Consider the following 14,510-nt stretch of genomic DNA (forward strand, 5'->3'; position numbering starts at 1 on the left):
AGCTCTTGTAGAACATTCCATGTGTCATGTGCTGGTCCACAACCTTCTGTGAAGCTTTCTGACACTGGAGCATGCAAGTGACTCCTCATCCGTTTTCTGTTTCCACTGTCTTTGGATTTCATGTGTCAAGTCCACATTTCTGTTGCTAGCTTTATAAGCCAACCCATTTTGTGCACTTTTATTTTGCTCACAGAACATTTGTACGGAGTTTATTTACTTCATCATATAAGCTAGTTAATGACTCTTCGGAAGAAGACAAGGCTGGTTTTGTGCCAGGTCTTGGTGAAGTTTCAGACCGAAACTTCTATAAACTTGAGTGCCCAAAGGCTAAAGGGTTCCTACCAACTAGCTTTGTAAAAGCAATATATCGTTTGGACTGCTTTGTAAAAACAAAGATTTCTGCCTCATTCCTATCAGTATTGCCAACCCCATTTAAATTTCTAAACATCTAACCTTTCTTTTTCGCTGAGCCACTGTGGGGATTGTTGGAGCCGTAGGTGGAGGGGATGTCAGCGGCAGCCTCTGAGCGTTCTCAGTGACCCCCACGTAGCCCACTGGTCCTCCCTCATGCCCCCCGTGGCCTTCTTTTCCTAGACGAAAGCCACACGATGGCCAGCGACACCAGCAGCTTGGTGCAGTCGCACACTTACAAGAAGCGAGAGCCGGCCGACGTGCCCTACCAGACCGGGCAGCTTCACCCCGCCATCCGGGTGGCCGACCTGCTCCAGCACATCACGCAGATGAAGTGTGCCGAGGGCTACGGCTTCAAGGAGGAATACGAGGTGAGCACGAGCACCTTCCTGGGCGCCATGCCTGGGACTGGGCTCCCAACTCCTGTAGCCAGCCGGCAGGACCCCAGGGGGCTGCCAGAAAGGAACCTATTTCCATCTGGTGGTGAGACTCCTTACCGGAAAGGTAACGTATGTAAAATGGGAAAAGGAGGACCACTTCACTGTTTCCCTTAGTCCTCGTAAATATGCAACGAAACAGAGGCCAAGCAGGCTCTTTCCCCATTCATGATTACGCTTCTTGGCTTTTTCTATAATTAAGTCTGATGTTAAATCCTAATAATGTTGCGGTAGTTATCCAGGAAGAAACTGTCCACTTAAAACAATTACAGACCAACCAGTGATGTCATGTGGTGGAGATTAGGCCCCAGGAAAGGAGGCTGGCTAGTGTCACGGCCATGACAGCCACTGTCCTGCCGGCCCAGAGTGCGTGGCTGTGCTGAGATCTAGTGCGGGCAGCTTCTGGGGACATTTCCAGGCACAGTGATGTTCTCTCACCTTCTCTAAAATGTAGGGCTCACTTTACCACCTCAGCCCCTAGCTGATTCTGTTGGAAAGTCGTTCAAGAACTGGAGAGAATTAGTTGATTTGAAGAAGTAGGGTTCAAAGAATCATCCCATCACTTGTGTGTGTGTGCGTGCGGCTGAGGCCGGTGAGGGGGAGGAAGATAGTGGGGGTGGACCTCTCTTTTTACCTTATTAAATAAAATGAGTTCACACGCATTGGTGGAGAAAAAAGTAGCAGCTTGCATACAGTACAAACAAGATTACATAGATACGGAGCTTTGGCCATTTTAGAATGTGTCTGCGATACTACATCTCCCTAACCAGCTCACAGTTGGGAAACATTTTGTCTGGAATTAGGAGTATTTTAGAAATCAGTTCCTACCACCTCTGTACCCTATGAGTTTCAAACTCTGCTTCTTTCCCCCCTCGGGGACACTGATGATACTTCATTTCATGCCCCAGATGCTGTGTTGTCTTGGGTTTAGCCCCACTTCTGAGCTGAATCGCCAGAGATTTCATTATAGCAGTCAGAGCTGAGCCATGGCTGCTTTTAAGAGTGGGTCTTTAGGCCAACGTGGACAAATGGACAGACACCCACTCTGCTCTGCTGACATGAGCATCCTCCTTGCGTTGCCAGTGACCTGAGCTCAGAAGCCTGCTGTGCCAGGGAAACTGGGCCTCGAGGGTTGGATTTCAGTCCAGGCAATATTTTCAGATAAAGTTCTGCATTTTAGCAACCCCAAAGTTCTTAGATCTACCTTTAACAATTTAGCTTGTAATTTGGTGAAACTGACTGCCTTTGCATGTTTCCTCATGCACTTTTAAAGGCTAGCTTACGAATTAATAGGATTAAGAGTAAGACTTCCAAAAGCATTAATATCTTATGAAAGACAAAATTAGGTTAGTGAGAAAATATAAGCCTAATGAATAGAGATGATGTCTTAGTTCTATCCAATATTCTGAATGCAGATATTGCTCAGATGTTTATTAAAGATGTTAATAATGTCAAAGAGATTAGTTATAGGCTCAAATACAATTCATAAAATCACCTGAGTCCCATTTTTCATGGACTATATAAAAATACCTCAAGACTTCCTATAACACACTATAGATGAGGCATATTTGAAAACATACAAAAAAAAAATCATTTCCCATTCATACCTCCTGAAGAAATATGACTTGTAAGTGCAAACTAGAACGGTTTATACTCATTTGAAGCAGTTTATAATTAATGATTTATTAAGGGTTGTCATACTGAAATAAAATATTGTATTAATTAATTACATTTCAAGAAACTCTTTTTCTCATTCTAGCTATTCATGGATCAGAGAGGACTGTAATATATACATGTATCAAATCATCACATTGCATACCTGAAACTGACACAATGTTACATGTCAGTTACATCTCAATAAACTGGGTGGGGGGATAAATACTTTTAAACACCAAGACCATTATCAGTTTGTTGGGGTTTTTTAAAGAGGGAAAGAAGAAGAAAGGGAAAAAAATTAAAAAGCACATATGCTAGAGAGGAAAGCAGGAACAAACAGGGAGGTGTTACGAGGAGAATTATGAAATGGAAGGTTCTGTAGGGGATAATCCTAGCGCTCCACACACACCTCTGTGAACCGTGCAGCTGAGTGTGCAGCCTTTCATTTAATCCACACCATAAGTCAGGAGTGCCCTGGCTGCCTGGTGCGGTGTGAATCTCACTGTGGTTTGGGACACAGGCTCTGGGGCCAGACTGCCTGTATTCCAGCTCATCTCTGCATCTCTTTAGCTGTGTGACCTTGGGCAAGCTGTCTACCCTGTCTGGGCCTCGGTTTCTTCATCCATAAAATGGAATACCTATAGTGTCAACCTCAGCAACTTGTTGTGGGGATTATCTCATTTAGCATCATAAGTGCTAGACTTGAATCTGGCATTTAGTCGAAGTGTTAACCAGTAAAAGAGAAAAATACTAACTTATAATAAGATCCAAGAGAAAAGTTCACACCGTGTTCTTTACAGGGAGATTGTGTCATTTTGTGGTTTCAGTTCATCTCTGTCATTTCTTGTGTTCGGCACTCTGAGGATAGAATAAGCCCGTCACACTATGGCTCAGTACATTTTTGTTTCATCTAAAACACTCAGTGGTTTCCTTACCATGTATCATGTATCATCCAAAGTTCCCATTAAAAGGTAACTTAAATGAGTAGGTAGGTTTGATTCTGTGGACAAAGGGTTTGAGAAAATAAGTATTTCAAAATAGATGCTGTCACCTTTTATTGCTAAAAGAATATTTTCATATCTAAATTAGGAAAGTCCTAGGGAATGGTGTGACTATAGACCACCAAATACTGTTTATTTTTTTAAAAAAGTTTCTAGAGTGTCTTTGTCAACAAAAGTTGGAGGAGAGGCAGTTAATTTAACAAGTTGCTGTGCTCGTTAATTCGCCAGCGTATACTACTCAGGTGCTGTGAATCTGGCACTGCTGGGTGCTGGGGACATGGAGAACTTCCTGCCCCGCGCTCACCCTCCGGAAGCTCACGCCACTGGAGGAAGCAGCCATACAGGGACTACAGCAGGTCTGTAAGCTTAAACCCCACAAGTGAGATTCGCAGCAGTCCTTTCAAGGCCCCTGGGGGCACGTTGGCTAGTCTGGGGTACCAGACTGAGCGAGGATGACTCTTTCTTCAAAAAAGTGAGTGGGAGTTGGCCAGGAAATGGAAGATGGCAGATTCCAGGCAGACACAAAAGCTAGAGAATGGGGTGTACTCCAAAATGGCAGTAGTGCTGTGTGCCCAATCCTAGGAAGGGCTGGGGTTCACGAGTAGTCAGGCTCTGATCACAAAGCATCCCACCAAGAAGCTTGAACACCACTCTGGAAGCCATGGGAACTGAAGAAAGACTCAGATAACATGAGTCTCTCCTATATTTGGATGGAGACTCATTCCTGCACTATTTAGCACAACCTAGTTGTTAAACATTATTTGTATGAGGCACACAGAAATTGCTTGAAAGATAATCAGCACCCAGAAAAGTACAGGGGAGGGGGAAACTATTCACTGAAAAGTGTAATACGAACTAGATTGCTCCATTCCCATTCAAAAAAAAAAAAAAAATCTATGGAATGCTTGGCTTCAGGATTCACTGAAACAATGAATGATGTTACATCTCTGAGGATAAAATGTCAAGAAAGTCTCCAGTTACTGCTGTGACTCGCCAAAATGAATCGCTTGGTCTTTCTGGTTTTCTTCAATCCATGTGTATTGGGGAAAACCAGCCCCAATAGTGACTTTCTCTATGTTGACACTGTTTCAACCCGTCTGTCTTTATCTTTTCCAAGACAGAAATGTCTGAAAATTGTCCTAAGCGCTGGAAGGGTTCATTACCGTTCAAGTAGCCGCCAGAAGTGTGTCCAAACCAAAGGGAAGACATGTGGTGGGGACGAGGCTGAGCAGCACTGAGTGCAAATTTTATATTTGATTTTGTTCTAACAAGATCGTCATATGGCATATCTCACCAGGGAAATGCAGTAATTTGATTCAAAAGAAACTCAGACATGAATCACAATAAAAAAGTAAACATGCTGAATTGAACAGAAAATGGCAGGTTGTCATCAGAGAGTGGATCAGGGATCTCGGGAGAAAGACGGAACAGAAAGGGCAAGTTTGTTTACGTTGCTACAGAAGAGGAGCTGGTTCTTTCTCCCAACAAGCAAAGAGCAGTCTGTGCTAACCCCTTGGGGAACATCTGTGGGTTTACCAAAAATGGGAGAAAAAAAAGATAGCTACGCAGGAGGAATACAAGGTAGGACTGAGCCATCCTCCCCGCCTCCCCCCCCCCCCCGCCCCCACCCTGCCGCAGACTTGGGCCTCTGTCCCCTGGAGTCCCGATGACTCTGCTGCTCCTCCCTGAACTGACAGGCCCCATTCTAGACACGGGTGTCCTGTGCCCTGTCACTTGTCACTGCCCCAGGGGGCCTCAGCGGGGACCCTGCGGGGTTGGAGAGCAAATCTCTCCCCCTCTGGGGTCCCCAGAAGGCCTTCTTTCTTTCTCTATTTTATGACTAATTCGAAGTCCCTTTGGATCTCCAAGCAGAAAAGACATTAATCTTACGTAGGACCACAGTTGCTTAATTCTGAAAGAACACATTTTGCTATCACCGTAAAATTAAGAGAAACGAAGGACAGCACTTTAAAACTACTCCCAGTTAGGGCATCCGGAAAAACACAGATGGCACTATTTCATTAGCTAATGGTATTGCTCTGGGCCACAAAAATTTATTTTCCAATTACTGGAGCTAAAACTTATAAACCTAAGTAACGCTTTGCAGCCTGCTCTTGAAAAAAAAATAAGTGTATACATATATATCTAAATATATTTAGGAAAGTATTCTTCTCATCCCACTTACTTTTCTCCTGTATATTTCTCAAGGGTATAAGCGCTGGCGATTGATTTTGTAATTGAACATGGAGACTGTTTTTCGGCGCAATTTAAACTGGGAAATTGAAGATGTTATGCCAAAATCTTCAGGCTTAAGTACAACCTATGCATTTTTCTGAACCCTGGATTGTCTTTAAAACATGTCTATCTCCTGGTAGCCCCTTATAAGTCTTTAAAAAAAATGTATGGATTAGATATTTTCCCCTGTTAACAAAATAGCCGATTTTGTTAAATGGAGCACAATTGTTAACATTTGGCGCTTTTGTTCATATTTGACCAAGTTGTAGCAAGTGAAGAAGGAATTATTATTAAAACATCTCAGTTGCCCTTCAACATCTGTTTTTTGCTTACTTGCCTCCCACCTCAGGGAAGCCAATGAAACGTTAAAGAAACCGCCTCCACTCTGTGGACCTTGCAGGTACAATTCCTCATTCAGCTTCAGATGCCTTTGGACAGGACAGGACAGGGAAGACAGATGTGGATCCTTAGAGGGGACAGCCCCAGAGCCTGGGAAGACAGCCCTCCCTGGGGCTGCCTGCCTCCCCCCTGCTGGAGGTTAGCTGACAGAGGGAGAATTGTATATACTTCTCGAAAAGTTTTCAGAACAGTGCACTCCCTGAAAACAGAGGGAGAGGCAGGCAGAATACAAGGTACTTTGTGTTACTTAGCTGATAGAACCATTGCCTGACACAGCTGGTTCCATGCTTCTGTGCACAATCTGGGGTGGAGGCACCCCCTTCCTGCTCACCTCCAGCCCACACACTTTTCAGATGTGCTTTTCAGTTCCCATTTCATATTCTGAGGCACCAGCTGAGTCAATCAATTGCCACAATCAGTGCAGGTTATTTTCTGTTCCACAGGATACAAAACAAACAAAGCAAAACCATTGAAAGCTTAAGGATGTGGAGCTAGACGGAGCATTGGCAGGCGCTATAAATGCATTAAGAATCACAACAGCTGTGCCTCCAATAGCTGTAGCAGCCAAGTGAGGTTTGACATGTTTTTTCCTTTAATTATTATGGTGATGCTGAGCTGGTCCATGAGAAAATGATAAAAACTTCTATCTGAAATTTTGAAGTTGCTCAAGCTATTTGGGGCAAGTTAAGCGCATGCGTTTATAGATACTTTCTTGGTAGATAAAAGTTTCTGCATGCTTTTAAATAATGCAGTAGAAAGAGTTGGTTTTACGATGAGTCGTTGGTTTTTTTTCTAAACTGCAAATACAAAAGTTGTCTATTCTATTTTATTAGCATGCTCCATGTTGTCGTGCTTGCTTTCAGGACCTCTTATGTGTTAGCTGGTTTTTTAATTCAGTTGTCTCTTGCCCATGCCCCTGATGATATCACGTACAAGCTCAAACTTCAGAAAATTTGCTTAGAAATTGTTGTTTCCTACAACAGTGTGTCTTCCCTCTGATGAGAGTTGATGGCCCAGACATTTACCAGCTTGTTTCAAGCACCTCTGGTCAACTGTCTGGTTTCCATTTGGAAGCTGGTGGTTAGAATTTTATACCCTGGGAGAAGTTGAGTACTTTTCCCACTTGTTAACATGCTTTTAGTGTCAGATGCCATTAGTCACAGGACCCGGCCCAGAAGGGACCGCAAATGTGCCTGTGTCCTAGCTCTCATTGACCTCATGGGTGTTTGGGATCAGTCGGATGGTGTCACCACCCACTAACTTGGCCTAGCGAGCCTCAGCACAGCCGTCCTTGCCCCCTCCCTCGCCCTCACTGCCACATCAGCCGCCTACAAGTCCTGAATGCTCACCCTCCCCACCATTCTCAATTCCATCTCTTCCTCTCCAACCCCACTGCCTGGTCCTCGCGTCTTGCCTGAGCCATCGTGAAAAGTACCCTAACTTACCTCTCCACACTCATGTCCTCTCTTCCTTCTCCACTCTGCAGTCAGTTTTCTTTGTAAAAGAAAGATATTATCATGTGTGGTGCTCAAAACTCTGTGTGGATTCCTTCCAAGTCTGAGAAACTCCTTAGCATGGTCTCCTCAGACCTCCATGACGTAATCTCAGCCTGTTCTTCAGGCTTGATTTTGAACTGCGGCCACTTTCTACCACGTGCCTTACGGTCATCTCTCTGCCCCAAGCACCTTCATGACTCTGGGCAATGCTTCATGTTGTGACCTCTGCCTAGACTAACTTCCAGCTCCCTCTTCATGGGCCTGATTCTGATAGACCCAACTCAGATGTTACCTCCTCTGGGAGCGCTCCTGGTTCTCACAATCAGAAACAACCTGGCCCTCCACTGTCTCATAGCTCTGTGTTCAAGTAACGTAATAGGCAACATATCAATGGATAATACAGCGGGCAGTATCTTAACTGATAATATGCTAGGCTATATATTAACTGACTTATTCAATAGATACTTGACAAACACTGCTAAACAGAAGTTACTTTATATTTGCTAAATTGATTTCTGCATATTTAAACACACACACCCCTAGAAGGGAAGATGAAATTAAAGATGGATAGAACTATGACAAAATACACACAATGATATAAATCATCATACAGGATCGAGTGAGTTAGCAACAGCCAACCAGAAAAAACTGTGCTGACCAAGTTGAACCTTACCAATAACCAATCATTTAAAACTGGTACTAATGGATGTGGGTCCATATGATCATTCTACTCACTGAATGCCAACCATGTGTTTAAAAATTTTAGGATAAATATTTATAATCCATGTTTGCTTTAAATTTCTTATTTAATTTCAACAGAAATAATGTAGAATTATTTAGGTGTGACTTTAACATGACCATTCCAAGAAGAGAAACTATACAGTTTGAAAGCTCATCAAAGTAATTTGTGTTATCATGGACATATTTCAGCAGGAGCAAAGTTTGGAGGAGCAGACTTTTCATAAAGTCTTAACTGGCTCTTAGAGTTTTGATCATGATATTGATGGTACCTACCTCTGTCTTAACACCTCATGTGTTCAGCACTGTACAGAGACACGCACACACACAAATACGCACGCACACATGCACAGGGATCTTTCTAGCCACAAAGCTAGTACATCATTATCATACCCATTTACAGACAAGGAAATGATGCCAAATTTAAGTAACTTCCCCAAGGCCATCCCTCCATCGAGTGGCAGGATTTATCCCATATCCATCGACTCTAAAGCCCATGTTCTTTCCATTGTGCCAGTCACTTCCTCACGCAACACCACAGAGCTACAAACCTATGGAAATTAACCTTGTGGTTTATTGATTTGACTTGTGATTTCATGGCAGGAGTGTTATTTTTCCTCTCTGTGGTTTTGTTTGCTTTGAAGCGTTCTGTCCTCTGGCAGAGGACGCATCCAGCCCTGCGGTCCCACTGACAGTGCCAACTCTGCCTTTCTGCATCTCGGCAGCAGCAGATGCTGCCCATTAATCTCACTTGGTGCCCCAGCTCTGAGAGCAAGGTCATTCCAGTATTGCCCCTCTCCTGCTCTAGTTTTTCATTGTCAAGAAATACAGGAGACTCAGTCTGCAGATATCAGCCTGCCTGGCTCCTCGGAACCCCACGATGACCAGTGATAAGCTAAAATCAAGGATAGCTCTGAAGAGTGTGGATTCTATAAGCTGCTTCCCTGGATCATGACTGCCAAGCAACCCAGTACAGGGAGGGAGAGAGGGAGGGAGGGAGAAAATGAACGTGTAAACTTGAGTTGTGTGTGAAAGCCTAACGTTTTCTGAAAAACCCTTTCTGGAAGATGTTGAATCTCTTTTCAGTGAGATGATACAACACAAGGATGACAGTGTTGTTAACTGGCTCTCTGCTCTCCAGGCAGAACCAAGATAACCCCTTGAAGCTTTGACTGAATGATACAAAAAATAACTAGTTGAAAAGTCAATCATTTTTTCCCATCAATAGTGCTATACAGTAGAAAGGACAATTGATTGGCAATCAGAAGACTTGGGTCCCAAGCCGTTGACCTGTCATGTCACTGAAGAGACTGCTGGACCCTCCAGCAAACCACTCACCTTCCCTGAAGAAACTCAATCAGTTGTGGAGACCAAGTGCTCACTGTGTGTCTCTGACATCAGGGTAGTGCTGTCCCTCAGGGATGCCAGACTTCCAGTTTGGTTGACAAATGCCCACGGATGGGATGTTTTCCAGTGGGCAACCCTGACTGCCTGAGAGCCACAGCCCAGCGGTCACTATATAGGTGCCATCACTCAGCATCCATGGGCAGCTCTCTGGCTCTGCCTTGCCGGTTATGAGTTTAGTCAGCATTTCTGAAGGAGGTGGTTTCCATCCCAATACGACCTTTCTAGCTTTTCCTCCCCTCTGTTCCTCCAACTCAACCCCTTCCCACTGTGACTTCTAACTCCCACCCCATTTCTAAAACACCAAGAACTCTGAATTGAGAGGATATGGTAAGAATGTTAGTCCATTTTTATATCAAGCCCTTACCATGTCTGAAATGTGTTTATGATCATAATTCCAATATGTCTTTAACCCCTACTGCCCCAGTTTTTAAGGATCATGAATAATAAGGAAATATATGGATTAAATGTTTTGAATTACTTAATTTCACATATCATATTATATCAATTCACACGATCGTTCCATGTATTATTCAGACCAAAATAATATTGAATCAGAGCCCATAATCTTTTTGACCTGCTCTATCACTGAAAAGAAAGAAAATGTGCTAAATTTTCCAATTTTTTCTTTTGCATCTTTTGAAATAAAAGTAGTTTTACATCCATGTTGGAATTTGCCTGTATTACTCAGTATCTTACATATTTAAAAAATTTCTAACTCCCTTTATCTTTTATTTTTGCCCTTTAGGAATACCTTTTATCTGTTTACTTTTGGGAAATTATACAAGAGATACTGAACAGTTATAATGTCTTCATTGTTAATTACAAACATACAGCATATGTTTTTATATATTGTATTTGTGTGCTTTAGGTAATTATGCATTTGAATTCTTTGCCAATTTTACGGCCAAAGTATTTCACTTGGCTGATTACTACGTGTATTTTAAGCCTATTTCTTGAAACATGAAGAGAATATACTGTAAATCCAATTAACATAATTTATCTGCCTAGAGAATGCTGGCTTTTATTTTTTCTCTATTTTAATGATGAAAAACAGTTGTAGGATAGAGAGTAACAAAATATGTCTTTAAAGGTTTCCAAGTCCCGATTTTATTGTTATTTTCCTTTAAAAACAACATGAGGGCACCTGGGTGGCTCAGTTGATTGAGCATCCTACTCTTCATTTGGACTCAGGTCATGATCTCGGGGTCCTGGGATCAAGCCCCACGTGTGGCTCCTCCCTCAGCAGGGAGTCTGCTTGAGGATTCTCTTTCTCTCTCCCCTCTGTCCCTGCCCCCACGCATTCTCTCTCTTTCTCTAAAATAAATCTTAAATAAATAAATAAACGCAACACATAATTTTTGAAAGAAATTTGGAAATTTTAAGAAAAGTATAAAAAAAAGAAAAGAAAAATCACCCATAAACCCACTATCAATTTTCAGTACATTTCAGTACATCCAATATTTTAATGCATTAAAATCATTATATAGTTTCATACCGTGTTTTCCCACTTAATATTGTATCACAAATGTTTCCTACGGCTTTATCTTGAACAGTGCTATGAATAATTCTTTGGATTTATCTCCATTATTTTCTATGGATAGATTTCAAGAGATGGAATCACTGGTTCAAAGTATATAAGGTGCTTAAGGTTCTTCATGCACATTGACAACTTGCTTTCCAAAAAGGTTGTACCAATTCACACTCATCATGAGCAGTCTCCATGAGAATGCTTATTTCAACACACCTGCACTACAATGAGCAATAGTCAGTTTTTATTTTTAGCCCTTGCCAGTTTGACAGGTGAAAAGAGTTTGACAGAAAAAAAACACTAGGGTGTTAAGGTCTCTTACTGACTTGTATGCATTCTTTGATGGCCTACCTTGTTCTCCTTTAGAAATGCGTTGGCAGTCCTTAGGCTTTGTGCTTCCCTAATCCACAAATCACCTTGTCCATGGAAAATATGGACGTTTTATACGGGGCACCTTGGTGGCTCAGTCGTTAAGCATCTGCCTTTGGCTCAGGTTATGATCCTGGCGTCCTGGGATTGAGCCCCATACTCCCCCTGCTTGTGTTTCCCCTCTCACTGTGTCTCTCTCTGTCAAATAAATAAATAAAATCTTGAAAAAACAAATGTGGACATTTTATACAGTCAACTTCATGAAAAACTGTGTAATTTTGTTTGGAATTTTATGGGATCCATTTATCAATCTTGGGAGAATTGACCTCTTGGCAATATTAGATTTTCCTATTTGTTAATATGGTTTATGTCTCCATTTATTTGGCTCTTCCTTTATAATTTTTAGTATAGTTTCAATAAGTTCTCCATAAAATCTTGTACATCTTTTAGCTATGTGTACTTTTTTTGTTATGGCAATAGCATCTTTTAAAGTTACATTTTCTTGGGGCACGTGGGTGGTGCAGTTGGTCCACCATCCAACTCTTGGTTTTGCCTCATGTTGTGATCTCAGGTCGCGATCCCAGGGTGGTCATGAGATCAAGCCCCACATCAGGCTCCACGCTCGGCTCGCAGTCTGCTTAATATTCTCTCTCCCCTCTCCCTCTGCCCACCCCCACTTGCGCTCTCTTTCTCTCACTATCTCTCTAAAATAAGTAAAAATAAATATTAAATAAATAAATAAATCTTAAATAAGTCTTAAAAAAAAATAAAGTGGGTAACCTGGGTGGCTCAGTGGGTTAAGTGTCTGCCTTCTGCTCAGGTTTTGACTTCAGGGTCCTGGGATTGAGCCCCGCATCGGGCTCCCTGCTCAGCAGGGAGTCTGCTTCTCCCTTTTCCTCTCCCTCTGCCCCTACCCCCGCTCGTTCTCTCTCTTTCACTCTCTGTCAAATAAATAAATAAGATCTTAAAAAATTAGTTACATTTTCTTTTTATTTCAAGTATATAGAATACATGCATAAGTATATAGAGGGGTGTGTGTGTGTGTATATGTGGCTGTGTACATGTTTATGTGCACACACACATACTGTTGCCTTTTGTATATTGCTCCTATGTCCAGAAACATTTTTCAGCTATCTTTATTTCAGTGATTTGTCTGTAGATTATTCTAGAGTTTTCTGTGGAGAAATCACGTCTACTCTCATTAATGACTATTTGTTTCTTTTTAATCCTTATACATCTTATCTATTTCTTCTTATTTATAAAGCCGACTAGAACATTCAGTACAACACTGAATAAAGCTTAGGTTGGTAAGCATCATTGTCTTGGTCCTGATCTTAAGAGAAAATTCTTTTAATGATTAATAATTAGTTGGGATTAGGTTGAGGATATTCCCTCCCATCCCTGGTTTATTGATATTATTTACCATGGATAGATATGAATTTGATAGAATGCTCTTTCAGCATTTATTGTCATATAAAATAATTACTTGATTTCTTTAATATGTTAGTGTGGTGAGTTCATTCATATAATTAATATTCTAATATTGAACCAACTCTTCATTCCTGGAATAAACCTAACTTGGTCATGATACATATTAAACATTGCTGAATACTGTTCACTAATGATTTTTGCATCTATGTTCACGAGTGAGACTTGTCCCTTAATTATCCTTCTATTTCCCTTTTTTATATTTTAGAATGAGAAGTATATGTACTTTTTTAAATGAATGGGATAGCACTCTGTATTTCTTTCTTTTTTTTTTTTTTGGTAAGATTTCAAATTATCTTTGGAAGTAGCCTGTGGAACTGACTAGATCTGGCAGTTTCCTCATGGTAAAATTTTTAATTACTAAGTTTTCAATAGTTAATATTTTCATAGGAATTTGTGCAGTTTGTCTAACTTTGTTATGTAGAGGCATACATGTATTAATATTTTATTATCTTTCTAATTTGTCTGCACTCATGTTCCTTTTTTTCTTTTTTCATTATTAATGTTCTTTATTTGCACCTTCTGTCTTTCTTGTTTCTTGAATATTCTTGCCAGAGGTGTGTTAGTTTTATTATTCACCTTTACAGAGAAATAACTTTTGGCTGTGTTGATCTTGAATATTGCATTTTTAAAGATTCTTTCTGTTCCCACTCTTTATTAATTTCCTTCTACTTTCTTGAGTTTCTTTTCTTATTCTTAAATGGGGTGCTAAACACATTAACTTTCAAGCTTTCTTTTTTCTAATGTAAGCATTTAAGGCTCTTCATTTTTTCTCTAAGTAAGAGCTGAGTACTGTTATCATTGACTTTTGAGTGTTTAATTTTGTAATTTTCATCATTTCTTCATTGACTCATAAGTTATTTAGAGCATGTGAGTGCGTGAGTGTGTGTTTTATTTATCAGTGCATAGGAAGATTTTTTTTGTTGCCTTCTTATTAGTGATTCCTAACTTAATTCCACTACGAGCAGAGGAAATTCATCGACATTTGTGGACACTATTTAGAGCCTTACACATGGTCAACTTTCTTAACTATTCTATGTAGATTTTTTCTCCCTCTTTATTTTTTAGAATTCTTTTTTTTATGTTATGTTAATCACCATACATTACGTCATTAGTTTTTGATGTAGTGTTCCATGATTCATTATTTGCGTATAACACCCAGTGCTCCATGCAGAACGTGCCCTCTTTAATACACATCACCAGACTAATGCATTCTCCCACCCCCCTCCCCTCTGGAATCCTCAGTTTGTTTTTCAGAGTCCATCGTCTCTCATGGTTCATCTCCCCCTGTGGTTCCCCCCCTTTATTCTTCCCCTCCTGCTATCTTCTTCTTCTTCTTTTTTAT

At 41.1% G+C, this 14,510-nt stretch overlaps 1 protein-coding gene across 1 annotated transcript in view; it reads left to right on the plus strand.

Annotated features, from left to right (window-relative positions):
• The window catches only part of PTPRM (protein tyrosine phosphatase receptor type M), an 812,937-nt gene that overhangs the window by 660,924 nt on the left and 137,503 nt on the right, over nucleotides 1–14,510 (plus strand). The window contains exon 20 of the mRNA XM_044921209.1: nucleotides 595–782. Coding sequence (XP_044777144.1) covers nucleotides 595–782 — 188 coding nt within the window. The remainder of the gene's footprint in view (nucleotides 1–594; nucleotides 783–14,510) is intronic.

Source organism: Neomonachus schauinslandi, chromosome 14 (genome assembly GCF_002201575.2).
Source record: "Neomonachus schauinslandi chromosome 14, ASM220157v2, whole genome shotgun sequence".
NCBI classification, from domain to species: Eukaryota; Metazoa; Chordata; class Mammalia; order Carnivora; family Phocidae; genus Neomonachus; species Neomonachus schauinslandi.